Source organism: Crocuta crocuta, unplaced genomic scaffold, assembly GCF_008692635.1.
Source record: "Crocuta crocuta isolate KB4526 unplaced genomic scaffold, BGI_CrCroc_1.0 scaffold119, whole genome shotgun sequence".
NCBI classification, from domain to species: Eukaryota; Metazoa; Chordata; class Mammalia; order Carnivora; family Hyaenidae; genus Crocuta; species Crocuta crocuta.
In genome coordinates, this window is record NW_027551562.1 from 1,199,838 (window position 1) to 1,219,384 (window position 19,547).

Below are 19,547 nucleotides of genomic sequence, written 5' to 3' on the forward strand. Positions count from 1 at the left end.
CCCCCTCCGGCCCGGGCTGCACTGGGCACTAAATGTGTTCTCACTCAGTTTCGTTCTCACACTAAAAGTCAGGAAGATTGGAATTATTTCCTCCTCAATTAGATGAAAACGTGGACTCAGAGAGGTTGGGTAAGCTGCCCTAGGTCACACAGCTGGTGAGTGCCAGAGATAGAGTTTGTGTTGTATGGACTTCCCAGCACCGGAGACACCCGCTCTTGCCAGTGTCCTTTCAACAGCGAGCTGCAATGAGCAAGTGGGTTTCTGGGCTCTGCAACAGCCTGCCTGGCACCGAGGACCCAGCCCAGGTGGCTTCCTCTGTGGCAAAGTCCCTGCCCCAGGGAGCACTCTTCTAACTCAAAGTCTAGTGGAATGGCAGAGGCTGCCAGAATGTCAGGATCTCACTAGACAGGATGTCCCTGGGGGCAAGGCTCTGCCCACTGTCCTGTGTCCAGCTGGTGTGTGTCCCTGCCCATCTCTGCTGCCCCTTCTCTCCCGCTCAAGCCCTGAAAACAACTTAGGACCAAACACCGAACTTAGCTTTCAAGTTACACAGACCTGGGGGTGAATTCAAGCTCGCTACTCACTAGCTCTGGGACCTTATTTCTCTGAGTCTCAGTTTCTTCATCTGTGAAATGGGGATAATCATTCTTGTCTCTTTTACTGCTCACATCAGTGAACCCTGCCACAGCCTCGCGAAAGCTGGGACCCAAACTCACGATGTCCAAACCCCAGTCAGATTTTCAGAGGTCCGCAACAGAGTTCAGATTTGCAGCAAGAAGAGAAGCCAAAAGCGTGCCCCACAATAACAAAACATGACACTGGCCATTCCTGCAGGTCATAGCAGTCCTGCCTCTGCCTGTCACCCTTCTCCTGTTCTACTACTCTCTCTGTCACACACACACACACACACACACACACACACACACACGCCCTAGTTGTGCCAAACCCCTAGAGCCAGCATGGTGAGCTGAATGGTTGGAGCAGCGCAGCCAGAGGGAAGAAATCCCGAGGACTGGATTTGAGTCATGGCTTTGCTTCCATAAAATGAGGCAGGGCATGGCCCCCTCTGAGCCCCAGTTTTCTTCATTGCTAACACGGGGTGGTGAACTCTCCCCTTAAGAATGGAAAGACAATGAAAGGTCATTTATATCAATTGCCTGCCTGGGCACCTGGCCCACAGCAAGCGTTCAGGAAAGTACTTCACCACAGTGTGAACGTTCTCTAGGCGATGTTAAAATCTTTGTGTTTCAGCCTTGGTCAGGTGTGAACTATTTAAACATCGAAAACTTCAAAGAAGCATGACAAGACATTGTATTCAAAATGTCTTATATATAAGGGGCGCCTGGGTGGCTTAGTCGGTTAAGCGTCCGACTTTCGCTTGGGTCATGATCTCGCGGTTCGTGGGTTCGAGCCCCGCGTCGGGCTCTGTGCTGACTGCCAGCTCAGAGCCTGGAGGCTGTTTCAGTCTGTGACTCCTTCTCTCTCTGACCCTCCCCTGCTCACATTGTCTCTCTGTCTCTCTCTCCTAGAAACAAATAAAATTATTAAAAAAAAAAAAAGAAAAGAAAATGTCTTATATGATTAAGGCCCAAACCTGTCATTTTTTTGCCCCGTGGAGGCTTGGTCTGGATGACAGCAGCTGACCTAGAATCTTGCATCTCTGTCTGGTGTCCTTCCTGTCCGGATAAAGCCAGTGGATTCTCGCCCCTCCCACCCCGTTGTTTTGCGGTCTTCACGGAAAGGTGGCCTTCATTTCTTTTCTGGTTTTCCCTCCTAGGGCTCCGGTGTTTCATCTGCTCCTGCTGGTGGTCACGGCAGACGCCCAGCAATGTTCTCTCTGCTTTCCTGGCTCCGTCAAGAAGCTCTTGCCACAGAGCCCCTGACCTTAGGGACCCTGGAGACATCCCGGCCTGAAGCCGATTCCAGAGAACTCCATCTGTTGATTAAGGGGGTGGGCAGTGCTTTGATGCGCATCCAGGAGATCTCCAGGGCCGGGGTTCACCGAGACTATTCAAGCAGCAGAGGTACTAATCCCCTGTACTTCTCTTCCGCTGGTCTTGCTGTGCTGACTTGGATGGGGAATGGACCCTCTGCATCTCTCCTAGTTCTGTCCTCAGGCAACGGTCGCAAACCCAAATGTCTTCAGCAGATCGGCAGGGGACATCAGCCCTCTTACCCATGTAGGGAGAGACACTGGAGGGCCCGCTCCATGCGTACTCATAAACATGTGCACAGACGTGTATAAAACTTAAATTTCAATCCAGTGTCTCGATGGCAATCTCATTATGTCCATCTTACAGATGAGCTACCCGAGGCCGGGGAGGCCGTGCGTAAACCTCACGGTGCTAGGCAGCCTGGCACTCTGGGGGTAGCATGGTCCCTACTCTCACGTGCTGACGTGAGGACAGCGGAACTCTCTGGGAGCTCAGGACCAGTGCGACACCCCCCTGCCCCCTCCTCCCCCCGCGGTCAGACAAGCCCCAGGCTCACCTCATTGTCCCGGTCTTTCTCCAGGAAGTGGCGGGCCACGTGGCTAGGGAGAATGTTCCGGAGCATGTTCTCATTGTGCTCCCTGAGCTCCTTCATCTCGTTGATTTCCTCCTTGGCCTGTACTCGCCAAAGGAAGTCCAGGCGTGCTGTGTACTCTAGCTGCCCAGCACGAGGGAGAAAGAGAAGAAACAGGTGAGCTCTCGGGGTACGGGCTCAGGCACAGAGAGTGGGTCATGGAGAAGGCTCCAGAACCCTTCAAAACAGAGCCTGAGCTGAACATTCTGAGGGGTATTCTGAGATGCCAAGAGATGGGAGGGTGATCAGACTCCACAGGTCTAGGTACCTCCCCTTCCATGATTTGGTGATTGTGTGATTCACTGGGGATGCCTGATCGTCTGCTAGATTGCAGGTCTATGAGGTCAGGGGGCCTTGGACCTGCTCAGCGATACCCTTACCAGGTGGCAGCACACCCTGCACAGGAGACATGCTGCGTCAATGTTGACTCAACTCATCGGTCCCAATAAGAGAGTCCACTAACACTTAGATGGTGTGCACTACGCGCTGGGCTTATTCTAAGCAATATACATCTGTTCACTCCTTTCAGGACACGATGGCCCTCACAGGGAGGTATCGCCATCAATCCTTATTCTGCAGATGAGAAAGTTAAAGCAAACAGGTTGAGTGACTTGACCAATGTCGCATGCGAGTTAGTGGGGAGGCTGGGATTTGCGCTAACTCCGGAGTGCAACTCCAGATTCTGAGCTCTGTGTCACTGGGCAGGAGGAAGGGGATGAACGAGGCGGTGATGGAGGGATCGTGCATTTAGCTGGGTCACAGATGCGGCTCGGCGTAGAGTCCTGGAGCCACATTTAAACAGCGTAACCTGGACTAGTGACTTCATTCATAGATTCCTCATCTTTAAAACTGGGACGAACACCACTGACCACACAGGGCTGGAAGAAAAATTATTTAGGAAGTTGCAGAGAAGGCACGTGGCTCACAGTAGATTCTCAATGCACATTATTAGCTCCTTTTTGTCTCAGTTTCCCTGCACTGGAAGGTGGACAGCTTCTGCTTTTAAAGAATCTCGTACATCATATTTACCACAGCTTTGGGGATGCCGTCATTTCCAAGTCTTTAGCAGTTGAAACGAGCACTGTGCTCTGTGGCCAAATACGTGCCCTGAATTCAAGGGCTTGGAACATTCAGCTAGTTTCTTTCTTTTGTCTTACGTGAACGTCTCAGTGGATGGTAAAAATATGGAAAGAGAGGCACAAGATTATTCCTTCAGCAGAATTTGTAGCAGCAAAACCTGGAAACAACCCAAGTGCTTATTTTGTTGATTGAATAAACTACTGTCTACAGCTATGAAAGAAGAAAAAGGAAGACTGAGGTGCTTGGATGTTCAGTCGGTTAAGTCCGACTCTTGATCTTGGCTCAGGTCATGATCTCACAGTTTGTGAGTCTGAGGCCCTCATCGGGCTCTGTGCTGATGTTGAGGAGCCTGCCTGGGATTCCGTCCCTCCCTCTCTCTACCCACCCACCCCCCATTCCTACTCTCTCTCTCTCAATAAATAAATAAAAAGAAAGGAAAACTGTTTCTCTGTACTCTGATGGATTAGTCTCCAACCTGGAGAAAAGTGTGTATAATATGTCACAACTGATCTAAAAATGNTATATATATATATATATATGTTTTCTTTATTTATTGGAAAATTGAAGAATAAAAAGTAAAATATAAAAACTCATTACCAATGAGATGAGGAAGGGGGGAATAGAGTGGAGAAGTAAGAATAGGATTAAAAGTTTTAAAATTATGTCCTTTTTTATAAACTTGGCTGTTGAATCATGGAAACATTTTACTTAAGTATAAAACTAAAGAGATGTTTAAAAAGACTCCGTGAGAATAAACAAATAGACAAATACACGAACCTACATGTATAACCACACTGGGAGGAGATACTCCAAATGTCTTTTACACAATAATTTGATGACACATTTGTAGCAAGAGATACTCTGAGCATAAAAAGAACTCAAAAGAGGTCTTAAAACTGTTCACAGCAATCACATTGTAGGTGGTGGTGTCTGTATATTACTCCTGGACAACTGCATGTGAATTGCAGCATATAGCAAATGGGTAATTGTATTCGTGTCACTGAGAACTGGTATTTCTGGGAAGGGGAAAAGGAGATGCAGATATGAAATTGATGGGTCTAAGCCAAAAGCCTGAAAGTATCATTGTGAATTCATGGGACTTACCTATTTCCTAGCTTTGCCCACTGAAATAAAAGCCTAGAAATAATGAAAATCTAGAGCAATGGGCATTCCTATTGTGATTTCCAAATATCGATTCCTACAAAAATGACCTTGCACTCCTGGCAGAAATGACGGAAGTGAAGGACAGAAAATGTGCAAGCCTGAAACATCCTTTCACATCAGAAAGTAGGAAGACCTCTGGAGACTACGGGTGTTATGTGACTGGGCTTCTGAGTGTCAAAGGTGTGACAAATAAGTTTAAAAAAATTTTTTTTAAGGTTTATTTTTCAGAGAGAGAGGCAGAGAGAGAGGGAGGCACAAAATCTGAAGCAGGTTCCAGGCTCTGAGCTGTCAGCACATAGCCTGATGCGGGGCTCGAACCCACAAACCGCAAGATCATGACCTGAGCCGAAGTCGGACGCTTAACCAACTGAGCCACCCAGGCGCCCCAGATTGAGCTTTAATGAGAATAATGATTGCAGTGGATTGCAGCACAGGTAATAAGGCAGAATGCATCAGTTCACATTGACACTTAGGACACAAGACCTCACTGATCATCTCTGGGTGGTGCTTGGGGACAGACTGACTGGGAACCTTTTGGGGAAGACATACAGGGAAAGAGTTAAGCGTTTATCCTGCTTTTGCTTTGAGAGCTGTACTTGGAGGGGAAGGCTCTCCTTCAAATTGTATTCCAGCCAATGAATTATGGAGTACTGATAGGATTGAGATATCACCACCTATAAAATAAGTGAATAGAGGGTATTCTTGTCCACAGCTGCTAACAGACAAAAATATAAGCAGATATTATGTGCCTGTTAAGTTATTCACACAGCCAACCAATGTTATAGCTTTGTAGAAAAAAAACTGAACCTGAGCCTGACCACGTTTCTAAAGATAACTACCAATACATTAAAAACAAAGGACAGAGGGATGTGTTAATTGCCCCAACAGGATGAAATCGACGAACTAGAGACTAGGAAACATTATAAAAGTGAGATGAGTTTCCCAAAATATTGCCAGAAAAAAATATGGAGAGTCATCTTATGAATTAAAGAAGACTTCGGGTGCCTGGGTGGCTCAGTCGGTTAAGTGTCCTACTTCGGCTCAGGTCATGATCTCACCGTTCGGGGGTTCAAGCCCTGTGTCAGGCTCTGTGATGACAGCTCACAGCCTGGAGCCTGCTTCAGATTCTGTGTCTCCCTCTCTGCCCCTCCCTTGCTCACACACTGTCTCTCTCTCTCTCAAAAATGCATAAAGATTAAAACAAATTTAAAAAAATAAACTAAAAAAGCCTTATTAAGAGACCTATCAACCAATGGCAGTATGTGCATTTTATTTGCACTCCAATTTAAATAAACAAACTTAATTATAAACCAATTAAGAAACTGAAACGCTGCCTAGAGATTTGACAATGTTTAGGAAGCACCATTTTCTTTTTTAAAGTGTTTAACAGCATTGTGACTAGGTTAAAATTCTTTATCTTTTCGGTGCATATTGATGAAATGACAAGACACCCAGAATCTGCCTCAAAGTGACTGGGGAGGAGCCAGGAACAAAATAAAATGGAGATAAGTGAGCAAAGACACATGAGTTAATGATTGTTGTTGAAGCTGTGAGGTCATTATACATTTCATAAACTTTTTTATATGTTTGAAATTTTCCATAAAAAAAAAAAGAGAGTGGGGATAGCAGATGGCACCAAAGAATGTTGGCCTTGGCTGTTTTGCTGTGTGACCTTGGGAAAGTCATTTAACTTCTTGTATTTTGGTTCCCCTTCTAAAAAATGAGGATAACCTTCCCCATCATATCTAGTTCAAGAGGCACAGGTTATTATATGGATCTATGATATGGACCAAATCACACAATGCATGCGAAAAGAATTCTGAAATGCCTAAAATGTAGATTTGCAAGGTGCTACCACTATAGCTCAAGGCAGCAGTGGGTAAGGTCTGATCAAAGCTGAGCTTCCACTTTTTCCCCTCAGATTCAAAAGCATCAAATTTTAATCTGTCACATTGCCGGACAGTATGTTCTTATCCAAATGAAAATGTTTTGTCATTCACCTTAAAAATGCATGCTTGGTTGAAGCAGGAGATAATTTTGCATTTCTTTTCTGCTGAAAACCTTCATTTGGTTGAATTCAACTCAGAAACACAGGTAGGGAAGGCCAGGATACTGGAGTCCATTTCAGCAAGCATGTTCCAGTTACAAGCAAGAACACACTTCCCATTGGTGACCACCGGCCACAGTGTTGAAGGCACGTCCATAAAGAGACTCTAGTCCCGGAGCGCCTGGGTGGCTCAGTCTGTTAAGCGTGCGACTTTGGCTCAGGTCATGATCTTGCAGTTTGTGAGTTTGAGCCCAGTGTCGGGCTCTGTGCTGACAGCTCAGAGCCTGGAACCTGCTTTGGATTCTGTGTCTCCCTCTCTGCCCTTCCACCCCACTCACACTTTGTCTCTCTCTCTCAAAAATAAATAAACATTTAAAAAAATTTAAAAAAGAGACTTTCTAGTCTAAGTACAGCTCTGTCTCTTGAGAAGGCAAGTCTTGTTCAGGCAGGCATCGCCTGTTATTAAATCTCTGGGGAAGGAAAGCAAGTCTTTCAGTTTACTAAAGCTCTAGAGGATAGAGCCCCTACTGTGTGCGGGGTGCTGGGCATACAAAGATGGAGGAAACTCGGTCTCAGATTTGCTCTCAGCTCAGTGGTAAAGGGAGAAAAATGAAAGACAGAGGAATGTCTTAAGGAAAGAATTCATTTGAGCACAGTGGTCAGCGCCCACATGGACAGTGATGGCAAAGCACAAGAGAGGCATGGGCGGTGAGTTTTTAAAAATGAAAATTCTTCAGCATTTGCTTAAGAACTGTTGGATGATTTGGAAGTGCCCTCTCTTTTTTGATTTTTACCAACCCCCTAAAGCACTGGCTCTATGAGCAGAGTACGTAGGGAACTAACACACTGTTCGTCAGCTTTGTGCCAGGCTCAGAGCACATCATGACAGCTGCCACCGGCCCCAGCTCTTGCCTTGGCCCAGGCACTGTTCCAGGCCCTTCATACACGCTGACACTCATTTCATCACACAACTCAACAAGGTAGGTACTTTATTCCCATTTCGCTGGTGAGGAAATTGAGGCACCGTAAGGCGAAGTCAACTGTCCGATGGATCACAAGTAGAGGCTGGCATTGAACTCAGGGCCTTCTGACTCTAAGCTGTGACTCTTAACCCCCTCATTATATGGACATGACCTCAGGCAGCCATTCTGCAACTCCTAGTAGAGAACGATTATCCTTTTCATTTTACAGTTTGAGGAATGGCAGCTCTAGGGGCTTGAACTCTTCAATGCCACCCATCTCCAGTGACAGTGCTGAGACTCAAGTCTAAGAATATTTGGTTCATATGAGGGTGCCTGGGTGGCTCAGTCAGTTGCACGTCTGACTCTTGATTTTGACTCAGGTCATGCTCTCACGGGTTTGTCGAATGGAGCCCCCCATGGGGCTCTGTGCTGATGGCGTGGAATCTGCTTGGGCTTCTATCTCTCCCTCTCTCAAAATAAAAAAAAAACATTTTAAGAAAAGAACTCACTTTCTCATCTCTCTCTCTCTCAAAATAAATAAAAATATTTTAAAAAAGAACATTTTGTTCCAATGCTTGGGTCTTTCCTTATTAAAAATTTTTTTTTAATGTTTATTTTTGAGAGAGAGAGAGAGAGGCAGAGAGAGAGGGAGACACAGAATCCGAAGCAGGCTCCAGGCTCTGAGCTGTCAGCACAGAGCCCGACTCAGGGCGTGAACTCAGAAACTGTGAGATCATGACATGAGCTGAAGTTGGATGCTTAACCGACTGAGCCACCCAGGTGCCCCACTGGGTCTTTCCTTCTAAGCCACACCATCCCAGTGCCTGTCTTTATATGAATAAGAGGTGCCTGGGGACTTTACTAATCTCTGTCCCTATGCAGAGACATGGCTCCCTGTGCTATAAATGGAGTCCCTGAGGCAAAGCCCACACCTCAGTGCTGCAAGTGAACCAGGGGAAGCAGGAGGCACCCGACTGCTCTCTCCTGTTCAACATTTGGAATGTTCTCCTGCCTCAGAGGAGGAGGAAGTGATGGCATATCACATCCACATATGTACAAGCTGAGGTTTCCTAATTGTTCAGTTATGTAACTCCCTCGGTCCCCGGAGATACGTTGTAATTACCTACGCTCCCACCGGGTTGCTGCTGGGTACCAGCCATCGGTGGGCATTATTCAGCCTTTAAAAACTGGAGGGCCACTGAGTCACAAAGGGAAATTGGTGGAGGCAGGTAGCAGACCCAGGAGTAGACAGACTTGCTTCAGATAAACAGGACCCTGACAGAGGATATAGGAATGATGCGATCCTGCAGAAAGACTCTTCTAACAAAGGGGTATGTGGTGGAGATGGGACGGACCCAGAAGTTGTGGATTCCTGCTTCTGTCTGGTTTCCCTAATGGGTTTTATGACCTCAGGTGACTTGGGACCAGATGGATAGTAATGCTTTGCCTGCTAGTCTCAGGCTTGTTTTCAAAGTAAAATATTCATAGCTTACAATTTTTGAAAGCATATTCTTTGTGCAGATCACTGGAGTAAATATATTATAATTATATTCTCATATAATAACAACCCTGGGGAGTAGAAAATGTTATTATCAGACCCATTTTATAGGTGAGAAAATTGAGACTCGGAGAGTTAAGTAGATTGCTGAAGGTCACATATCCACCAAGTGGCAGAGTTGGGGTTTGAATACTTCTCTCCCACTCCAAAGCCCAGATACCTGTAACTGCTACCATTCTGGGATACGATTATGTCATTTCAGAGCCTTCTGAAAGTTGAAAATTAGGGGGGAGGCACGCCTGAGTGGCTCAGCCCATTAAGAATCTGACCTCAGCTTGGATCATGATCTCACAGTTTGTGAGTTTGAGTCCCGCATGAGGCCCCGCACGGACAGCATGGAGCCTGCTTTGGGTCCTCCGTCTCCCTCTCTCTCTGCCCCTGCCCAGCTGTGCTCTCTCCCTCCCACAAAAATAAATAAACATGAAAAAATTTAAAAAATAAGAAGGAAACAGATCAGATGTCCCTTAAGCACTCAGACCCTCACGATGCCCGAGTATACTCCTACTTTATGAGTAATCTTAACACAGTTAGGTTGTCTGTTTCCTAGGACAAACGGAGAACAGAATAGGTTGGATTCGAATGTTAAAAGAGTATTGGAGAAGGAGCATTTCCAGGGCACAAAATAATTCCTTAAGGTAACAGAGGAGAAAGGAACATCCTTCTTAATTTGGAATGAGGACCCTCACTCAGAACTGTCTTAATTAGGTCGGTGGGCTGTTCATTTGTCAGTTTCAAACTTGGGAGATGGAGCCTGGGTGAGTTTCTCTGTCCAGTCCTCTTATCTGATTCCATCTTCATAGCCCTTGAATGGGTTGCTATTTGCACGTCAGACTAAGGACTTCTCTGTAACTTCTAGAAGCCATCAAGACATGGAAGATATGACCCCGGCTCTGACAGCCAGCCAGAAATACCTCACTACAGAAACTGTAGAAATGGCTAGATCTTGACATTTGCCTATTGTTTTGCCATAAATACTGGGGCAAATTTAAAACCAAATCAAAGTCACGGTGAAGGACTGAATGCCCTGGGCCGTTGTGTTGGTATGTTAGCTTCTTTCTCTCTTTCTCTAGTCTAGGGAAGTGGAAAGGGGGGGCCTTGGAGAAAGATCTGGGTTTGAATTCTAGTTCTCCCACCAACTAGCTGCGTGGGGTGACTTTCTTCATCTGTGATAACAACCATTCCGGTTTGCTGGGAGGGTTACACGAGATAATAAAGGCACGTAGTAGGAACTTGATACAGACCACCCCTTCCCTCCTTGTCTCTTCTCACCACGGCTTTACATTCCTCCTTTTCTCCCTTGACTACATTTTACCTTCCCCCTTATTACACATAACTTTATATGTATTTCTAGGTTCTCGGGGTTTGGGGCTGTTTCGGGGTTTCTCGGGGTTTATTACCTCCCTGTTTCCATGGTGACTTCTCAGTGCCATGTTTCTATTTCTGTTCTAGCTGAGAGTCTTCGTGTTTTGTTTTTCTCCTTTCCTGGTTACTTTTTTTTTTTTTGAAGGGCACACAGACCCAAGAAAGACAGACCGGGATCTAGGGCAGAACCAGGCTCTGCCCAGGAGGCAAAAGGCTCCCCCACTGATGGGCACCGCAGCCTGCATGGTCCGCGTCCACATGGAGAAGCTCTACTGGCCGCCCCAAAACTCCAAGGGGAACCTGGTATCACGCAGAATCAGTTCTTGCTGCTCCAATGCTTGAAGTCCTCAGATAGCCTGATCCACACAGAGCAGGTCTCTCGTGGTATTATTTAGGGTCTTCGCTCCTCCAGGACACTGGAACCTTTGGGGCAAGGGATGGGCTTGTGTACAGAGCCAGCCACAGTGCCCACCCCAGATCCCTGGAGGGTAGAGGCTCATCGGGAAGTGGCATCTATACGGTAGGCACTTCATCCACTTAAGAGAAAGAAGTAACGAAGCACGTCCTATAATTTTGTAAGGTGTTGTGCCAATGCAGCACATGACAGTCTCCACGGATTCTTCAAAACGGCCCTATGCAGGTGTTACTATCCTATTTTATTTCAAAAGTTTATTTATTTTTGAGGAGGGGAGGAGCAGAGTGAGAGGGGGACAGAGGATCCGAAGCAGGCTCCGAGCTGACAAGCAGAGAGCCTGATGCGGGGCTTGAACTTGCAAACTGTGAGATCATGACATGAGCCGAAGTCGGACAGTCAACCGGCAGAGCCCCCCAGGCTCCCCACTATCCTATTTCAGACATGAAGAAGACGACTCGGCTCAGAGAGATGAGCCACTTGGCTGAGGCCACACACTGAGCATCAGAGGCGGGATTAGAACCTGGCTCAGCAGACACTCACACCTGCATGTTTATCTAGCACAGCACACAACTTCTCCAGTAATGATTTTATCCGGGCCGCGGAATTCGGAGCGATCCTGGTTCGCCTCAGGCAGAAATTAAAAGTTTTTATTTATTTACTTATTTGTTAATAGCCATGATATCTTTGAAAGAGATTTACGTAAAGAGCATTAAAACCACCTGGCTTGCCAAATTATCGTCTTCAGCTTCGTTGTTTTATTAGGTGGGCTTTATTAGGAATTGATTCATTAAGAATCAGAACTTCCTGCAGGCAGTGGTAGGTCGTTTGCTTCAGGGAAGGGCTCAGAGGCCTTCCAGGGTGGTTTCACGGCAGTAGAAACCACCAGGTAACAGAGGGGAGTCGGCGCAAGTGTTGGGGTTACCTGCTGTCCGTGGTAGAACACGGCGAGGAGGAACATGGCCATCAGTAGCAGTGACGCCTCCTTGGTCCCCAGGAAATCTCTGTTGGGAGAAGAAAGGCAAGCGGTGACATGGGTACAATCACGGAGGGGCTCCAAGGAGACTCCTTAGGAAACCGGGGTTCAGGGAGGAGAGGGGTAAACAGAAAGGAGCGAATCTTTCCTGAGCACCCACTAGCTGATAGAGGCTGTGGTCTGAGGGTTTCCCCATAGGCTAATTCAGAAATCAGTTGATACCCAAGGATATGCAACCACCTAGGTCATACCTGGCAGATGAATTTAGAGTCCAGCGTCTCAACAATGTACTCACATCGATAAAAATATTTTCCCTTTGCAAAAAACATGACCAGACTTCAAAGAGCTTTGAAACTTTCTCGTCACAGAAATCCACATGACTTTTTCTTTAGATGTTATTCTCTTTAAGAGATGGATGTGGCGCTGACGATGTGGCTGTTTCTGTTCTAAGGGCTTTCACTTAGATTCTTTAGATTCTTAAGTCAGTTCTATGAGTTGGACACTATTCTAATTCTTCTCTCCATTTTTAAGAGTCTTACATCAATTCTGTGAGTCAGGCACCGTTACAATCCCCACTTCAATTCTTCTATCTTTTAATAAAGTCTTTGTTGCCAGTGCGTCATCTCCTCCTGGACTGACACCCCCTTACCCCCAAAACGCTCCATTCACAGTCCGTGTTGGGGCACGAGCTGAGGTGTCACTGGTCTGGCCTGTCCCAGGCTCTCCAGAAGACCGAGCCGGAAGGCAGGTGAAGGTGGCCAGCAGCAAGTGTTTGGTTAAACACTGATGTGACTCAGTCATCCAGGGGATTCAGAAGTTCTAAGGAGTCCTTTGGTTGATTCTAAACGCTTTCTGTCTTTCATTTCAGCCCAGCACAGAGACTTTTCCAGAACAAGCTAGGCCAGAAGGCCAAGGGTTTGGAGGGAGCAACATCAGGCTTTGAATGTGGACACCTATGGCTTGTGGAAATAGTCTTCCTGACAGGCTTCCATTGGCTAATGAAGAAAACTCAAAATAAGTTTCTAAGGACCTTGGGACTTGCTTTCCATTACCTACTGGTTCTTCTGCCAGTTTTCTCCATCTTAGGTGATGCCTCCCTCATCCACTCACCCAGGTGTTTAAGCCAAATACAATAGCAACCGTAGGAGTCAGCCCTCACCACCCCAATATCCAAGTCTTGTCTGCTCTTCCCCTCAAACAGGTCCCTAGTCCATCCATTCTCACCATCTCTACCTCCAACACCTGAGTACAGCCACCATGACTTCCAAGAGCCCCCTGGCATTGCCCCCCACCATCTATTTCCTACACAGTTGCCAGAATCTTTTGTCTCATCAAGTGAAATGACGTCACTCCCTTGTTTTATTGTCTCCCAACCACAAGCACACATATACTCAGGAGCAACTTAGCTCTGATGAGGCTTAAGGACACAAGCGGCCATTGAAGAGGAAACGCAATGTTTAGACAGGGGAATAGAATGAACACTGATATGGCTACATCAGGGCAGTCTCTGGCCTTCTCTTTTCTATCCTCACTGGAGGTGAGCAGGGGTAGTGCTGGGCTCAAGGCATGGGGACAAGAGCCCATCAGCCAACATCAGCTTCTCATTTAGCTTTATATAAAAGATCTTCCCAGCAGATACAGGGCAGGCCCAGTCCAACTCTGCATATAGAGCAAGAACTCAGAAATGGAACTGTTCTTTCTCTTGGGGGGGCTGGGAGGCTGTGCATACGGGGACCCAGGGGACCAAGATGTCTATGGGCTGGAACAAGATTCAGATTTGTGAATTCCTAGTTCCATCTGCCTTTCCTTAGAGATAAGATGCTAATAATAGATGGTACTCATTATTGTGTCTCTCTTCTATAGTCCCAGTGAAGTACATAATTATTGAGCACTACTGTGTGCCAGGCACATGCCGGGATACAGAAAGTGAAGAAGGCACATTGTGTTTGCCCTCAAGACAGTCCAGCAAAGGAAAGAACCAAACAGATAGTTAAGTTCATAACACAATATACTCCATTGTCAAAATACAGCCTTGTTGCCATGGGAATCCAGGGGAAGAGAAAGTAACCCAGGTTGGATGATCTGGGAATTCAAGAGCAGAGTCTTACTGGACTATAAGACTTGAGGAGGAAAAGATAGGATGGGCTGTCTAGGTATGGGGCATAGATCTTGCTAGGCTACCTGGTTTAAAAGCTGCAAGTACTTACTCTTGATCTTGGTAATGGTGCTTTAAACAAATCCCTCCTTCACGAGGCTTAGTCTGAATGGGAGCCTTCCTTTGTTTAACTCCCTGAGTGTGCCCCAACCTTGCTCTGACTAGCACTTCTGACATCCTTTTCTTTGTGATGTGGAAGCCTTTTGTAAGGACTGCAATTTATCACTTACAACCTACTTTCAAGAGAAAACACAAATGCCTCTTGAAAGCAGTGATTGACCAAAAATAGATGACTAGATCGAATTCAGAAGAAAAGAGAAAATGATTATGAATGGTTTCTTAGTCTTTCAGATGTATTTCAGATTGAAGAATTACAGTCTGAGTAAAGCCTGCAAAATGTGCAAAGTCAGCCAGGCCAAGGAATGTCCAAAAAGAACTGTTATTTAAATTAAGAAGTAGGGGCACCTGGGTGGCTTCGTTGGCTAAGCATCTGATTTTGGCTCACGCAGGTCATGATCTCACGGTTCATGGGCTCGAGCCCCGCATCGGGCACTGTGCTCATAGCTCGGAGCCTGGAGCCTGCTTCGGATTTCTTTGTCTCCCTCTCTCTCTGACCCTCCCCCTCTTGTGCTTTTTCTTTCTCTCTTTCAAAAATGAATAACCATTAAAAAATAAAAATAAATAAATTTAGAAGGATTTTTTTGTAGCTTTTGTGATTCTTCGAAGAATTTCCAAGAGAGCCAAGTGACCAACATTTGTATGAAATTATAATACTTTGCTTGATATTGGGTGGCAGAGAAACCAAGGATGTTTGAACTAATTTCTTTATGCTAATAAAATCACGGTATTAATACTACCATCTCCCTGTGCTAATAGAAAGGGACATAATTAAGTGAAAACACATGTAGAATAATATAATTCTCCAGGGCTAGAACAGTCTTTAGACATTATCTTATCTGACGTCTCATAAAAATTCGCATTTTATTTGAGTGTTACTTCTTATTACAGAAGCATTTATACTACTTGTAGTAAATTTGGAAGCCAATGCAAATTAAAATAAGAAAATAAAGATTGTCCTTCAGGCTACCACCCAGAGAAGACAATGGTTAATATCTTGGAGCCAACTACATGTCACGTCATGCAAAAATATGTTTGCAAATTCAGGATTGTATGTTCATTCCATTTTTGTAACCTACTTTGGCACTCGGTGTATATTCTGAAACTAATTCCATGTAATTACATACTTTACAGTGTGAGTTGGGGGATCCATTCTATTATATGTTATGTGTGTAATAGAAAATGTAATATCCCTTGCATGGCTTTTATTTTATAGATTTAAGATTGAGGCCCAGGGAGAAGCGATGCGTCCAAGGTCACACAGCTGATTTCTATCAGAGTCAAGACGTGCACTCACATGTCAAGCACCAAGCTCAGAGCTTTAGCCATTGTGTACCTGAAGCCAAAAGTTTGGTTTAGTTCTTAGTTCCCATTACCCCTTTTAAAACTCAAAATAAACCCATCAATTTGAATGGATGCTTTATTCTGTCCCCAGACTAATGACTGATTAGCTAAGTGCTGATTTTATGCCATACCTGTAATACCACTTTACATACATGTTGCTTGCCCTTTATCATATCAACAAGTAAGTACTATTTTTTAAAATGTTTAATGCTTATTTATGAGAGAGAGAGAGAATGAGCTCAGGAGGGGCAGAGAGAGGGAGACACAGAATCTGAAGCAGGCTTCAGGCTCTGAGCTATCGGCACAGAGAATGATGTGAGGCTTGAACTCATGAACTGTGAGATCATGACCTGAGTCAAAGTCAGACACTTAACCAACTGAGCCAGCAGGAACCCCAACAAGTAACTACTATTATCCTTATTCCAGTAAAGAAGAAACCGAGGCTCAGATGGTACATGCTTCCCTCTGGTTCACTGATCCGGTGAGTGGTGAAGGCTGGCCACCAAGCTATGTCTAGTGATGCTTTCTCAGTAGCCACTGTGCCCTCCTCTATGCACTTTCTTGTAATTTCTGGCCCCTAAGCTCCTTGAAGATAGAAATAATGTCTTATTCACCTGTGCATCTGCAGGACCTAGAAGAGGTGGAACACGGAAATCCTTACTGGAGGGAACGCTTGCTTTAAGGGGGATGGTGAGCAAAGATCACAGGGGTCATGGAGAGAAGACACTTGGCTTATGGTGGTGACTCAGGGGTATGCCATGACTCCAAAGGAGCTAATGTTTCTTCTAGTCACTCATGTATTTATTGTTTCACTCAACAAATATTTAATTGGACGCCTGCTGCCAGACACTTTACTAAGTGCCAACATATAAGCATGAGTAATGGTCCTTGCCCTCAAATGCTCCTACTTTAAGGGAGGAGGAGAACATGAAAATTAGTGATTGCAACACTGAGGGAGAGGCGCAATGAGAGAAGATTAGGTGCACAGAATAAAAATGAGGAATGTTCAGAGGGGGCGTTACTGCCCGTGAGCTGGACCTTGAGAGGGATGGGTTGGAAATCCAGAGATGGACGAATCTGGCAGGGGGTAGGGCAGAAGCTCACTGGGTGGGTAAACAGCCTGGTTTTCCATGGCTGGAACACAGGGTGGGTACACTGTGGCCTTCGCAGCTACAAAAGGAAAAGACTAGAGGAGTTGTAGGGGCCAGAGCAAGATGGCGTGTGGAGTCCTTGAGAAGCAGGTTGAACTTTTAGCTTCTTAGAGGCAATAAGGAGCCCCTTAAGGGTTTTAAGAAGGATGATGAGTTCATCAGATGGCTCTGATGGCTTTCAGAGAGGGGTGGATTGAGACTGGAGGCTGGGGAATCAGGCATATGCGACAGCAGCAATGAGAGTAAAGATCTTTCTAGAACAGCAGCATTTACGGCATGGAGGGGGTACGGGGGATAATAATTGCGAGTATTAATCAAGTGCTTGTTCTATGCCAGGCCTTGTGCTAAGTTTCCATGATCACATTTGATCTCTCTGAAACTTCTACAGTGTAGGAGGGGTTACTGCCCCCACATTACAGATGAGAAAAGCCAGGCTTAGATATGTCATCACTTTCCATGAATTCCCTTGGGATCACACAGCTGGTTGATGGCAGAGCTGGAGTTTGAACCTAAGTTCTTTAACTCCTAAACTTGTACTCACAAGTGTTATGATAGAGTGCTTTTCTGCAAGGGAGGCTGCAGAAGATGACTCTCCAGGGATTGATAAGATATTGGGGGAGAGGGTGCCTCTCCAGTTTTGGGCTCAGTGTCATCTACTGAGACAAGGAGTTGTCGTGGAAACTGTGAGATGGAGACTGGGCGATGTCAGTCTGAAGTATCTGGGACCATCTCGCCGGAGATGATGCCAGGCCGCCCGATGTAAGGTTTTCCGTACTTTTCGTTACCGGGGTACCTGAGCTCCAGAAACAACTAGAGGAATGCCCCTGAACCAGCATGAGCAGGCCGTGGCCGCCAAGTGGATAGACAGTGGCATCTGCTGACCTGCTGACTTCTACTGCAGTGGAGAGAGGAGCTCTTCTGCTCTTTATTAGTTTAGTTCTGTTGAAAGCAAAGTGCGAGTCAATTCAAGACTAGCCAACAATTGACCTTGGATCAGGAAGAAACTGAAAAAAACACTCGGACATTGGCAGCACTGAGCCTGGGATTATGTTTATGTGCACAACCTTACTTAACAATTTCACTACAAACTTTTCCTTAAGACCTCAGATCAGGGGCGCCTGGGTCTCTCAGTTGGTTGAGTATCCAAGTCTTGGTTTTGGCTCAAGTCAGGATCTCGTGGTTTGTGGGTTTGAACCCCATATGGGGCTCTGGGCTGACAGTGAGGAGCCTGCTTGGGATTCTCTCTCTCTCACCCTCTGGCCCCCTCTCTGCCCTTCCCTTGCTCACACTCTTTCTCAAAATAAATAAATAAACATTAAAAAAAAAAAAAGACCTCAGAACAGAATTCAGGACTAAAGCTCTCTCCTACGAAGGAGGGAGGGGCTAGGAATGCACAGCTATTGACCACCTACCATGTGCCAGGCACACCAGAGCCTCACATGGCCCTGGGATAGAGGACGATTAGTCCACTTCCCTGATGGGCAAACTAAGGTCCAGAGATGGGAAGTGACTTTTTAATCCAAAACACTCTGGATTTAAAGCCCAAATCCTGGCTGGTCCCATTAAAACTGCACTCTCCTGGGGCACGTGTGCGGCTCAGTCAGTTAAATGTCCAACTTTGGCTCAGGTCATGATCTTATGGTTCCTGGGTCCGAGCCCTGCATTGAGCTCTGTGCTGACAGCTCAGAGCCTGGAGCCTGTTTCAGATTCTGTGTCTCCCTCTCACTCTGCCCCTCCCCCTATTCACACTGTGTGTCTGTCTCAGAATAAAATAAAATAAAGACAAAAAAAAAAAAAGAAAAGAAAAGCTGTGCTCCTTTTGAATGACTAAATTGTAGCTGGCTTAATTTTATTTTGACCACAAACGTGGCTTATTGTGTTCCTACATCTCTTCGCCCTCTGTTTGGCCATGGGGCACCTGTTGCTACTAACCATTTTACCTAATTTGAAACTGTTTTGACATTCTTTGAACCCCGGACATCCAGTGAGAGGTTCTTCAGCTTGACTTAAAAGAAGTGTATGCAGTATTGACAAAGGTGGACATAGGGGCCAGGAAGACCGGAGTTTGAATCCAGGTCTGTTCCTGCTTGGCCGCGTGCACCAGGGTAATTGTTTCACCTCTCTGAACCTGTGTTCTTCAGACGGTTGCTCAAACAGGGTAACGTGCATATAGTGTCTGATGCACGTGTACGGCGGGCACAAGTTAGCATCTAGAATTCATAAAGAACCTCTGCAAATCCAGCAAGAGAAAGGCAAACACCCTAACTGATAAAGCAGCCAAAGGAAAGGACCTGATGAGTCGCCTAAAAGGAAATCCAAATGGTTAATAAGCAAACATACAAAATGCGCTCACTTACTCATGATCAAGGAACTAATGAGAATAATGAGACACCCATAAATGCAACAAGAATTTTAAAAGTCTAACAATGGCGTGGGCAGCAGTGGGAGCAATGGAGCCATGGCGTGTGAGAGGGAAACCGCCTTAAGCACGTTGGAGAGCAAATCTGGCAATTTCGTCAAAGTGGGAAATGCGGATACGCTACAATCCAGCGAGTGCGACTTTCATATAGAAGTTCCAGGAGACATCTTCGATAATGGTCACTGAAGTGTTTTTTAAGTAAGGAAAACTGCTAACAGCCTGAAAGTCTTTTAGT

The 19,547-nt window shown here is 45.8% G+C and overlaps 1 protein-coding gene across 1 annotated transcript in view; it reads right to left on the reverse strand.

Moving 5' to 3' along the window:
- Positions 1–19,547, reverse strand: part of ADCY8 (adenylate cyclase 8) — a 222,033-nt gene that overhangs the window by 18,337 nt on the left and 184,149 nt on the right. The window contains exons 15-16 of the mRNA XM_077750010.1: positions 12,076–12,154; positions 2,491–2,649 (exon numbers count right to left, since the gene is read on the reverse strand). Coding sequence (XP_077606136.1) covers positions 2,491–2,649; positions 12,076–12,154 — 238 coding nt within the window. The remainder of the gene's footprint in view (positions 1–2,490; positions 2,650–12,075; positions 12,155–19,547) is intronic.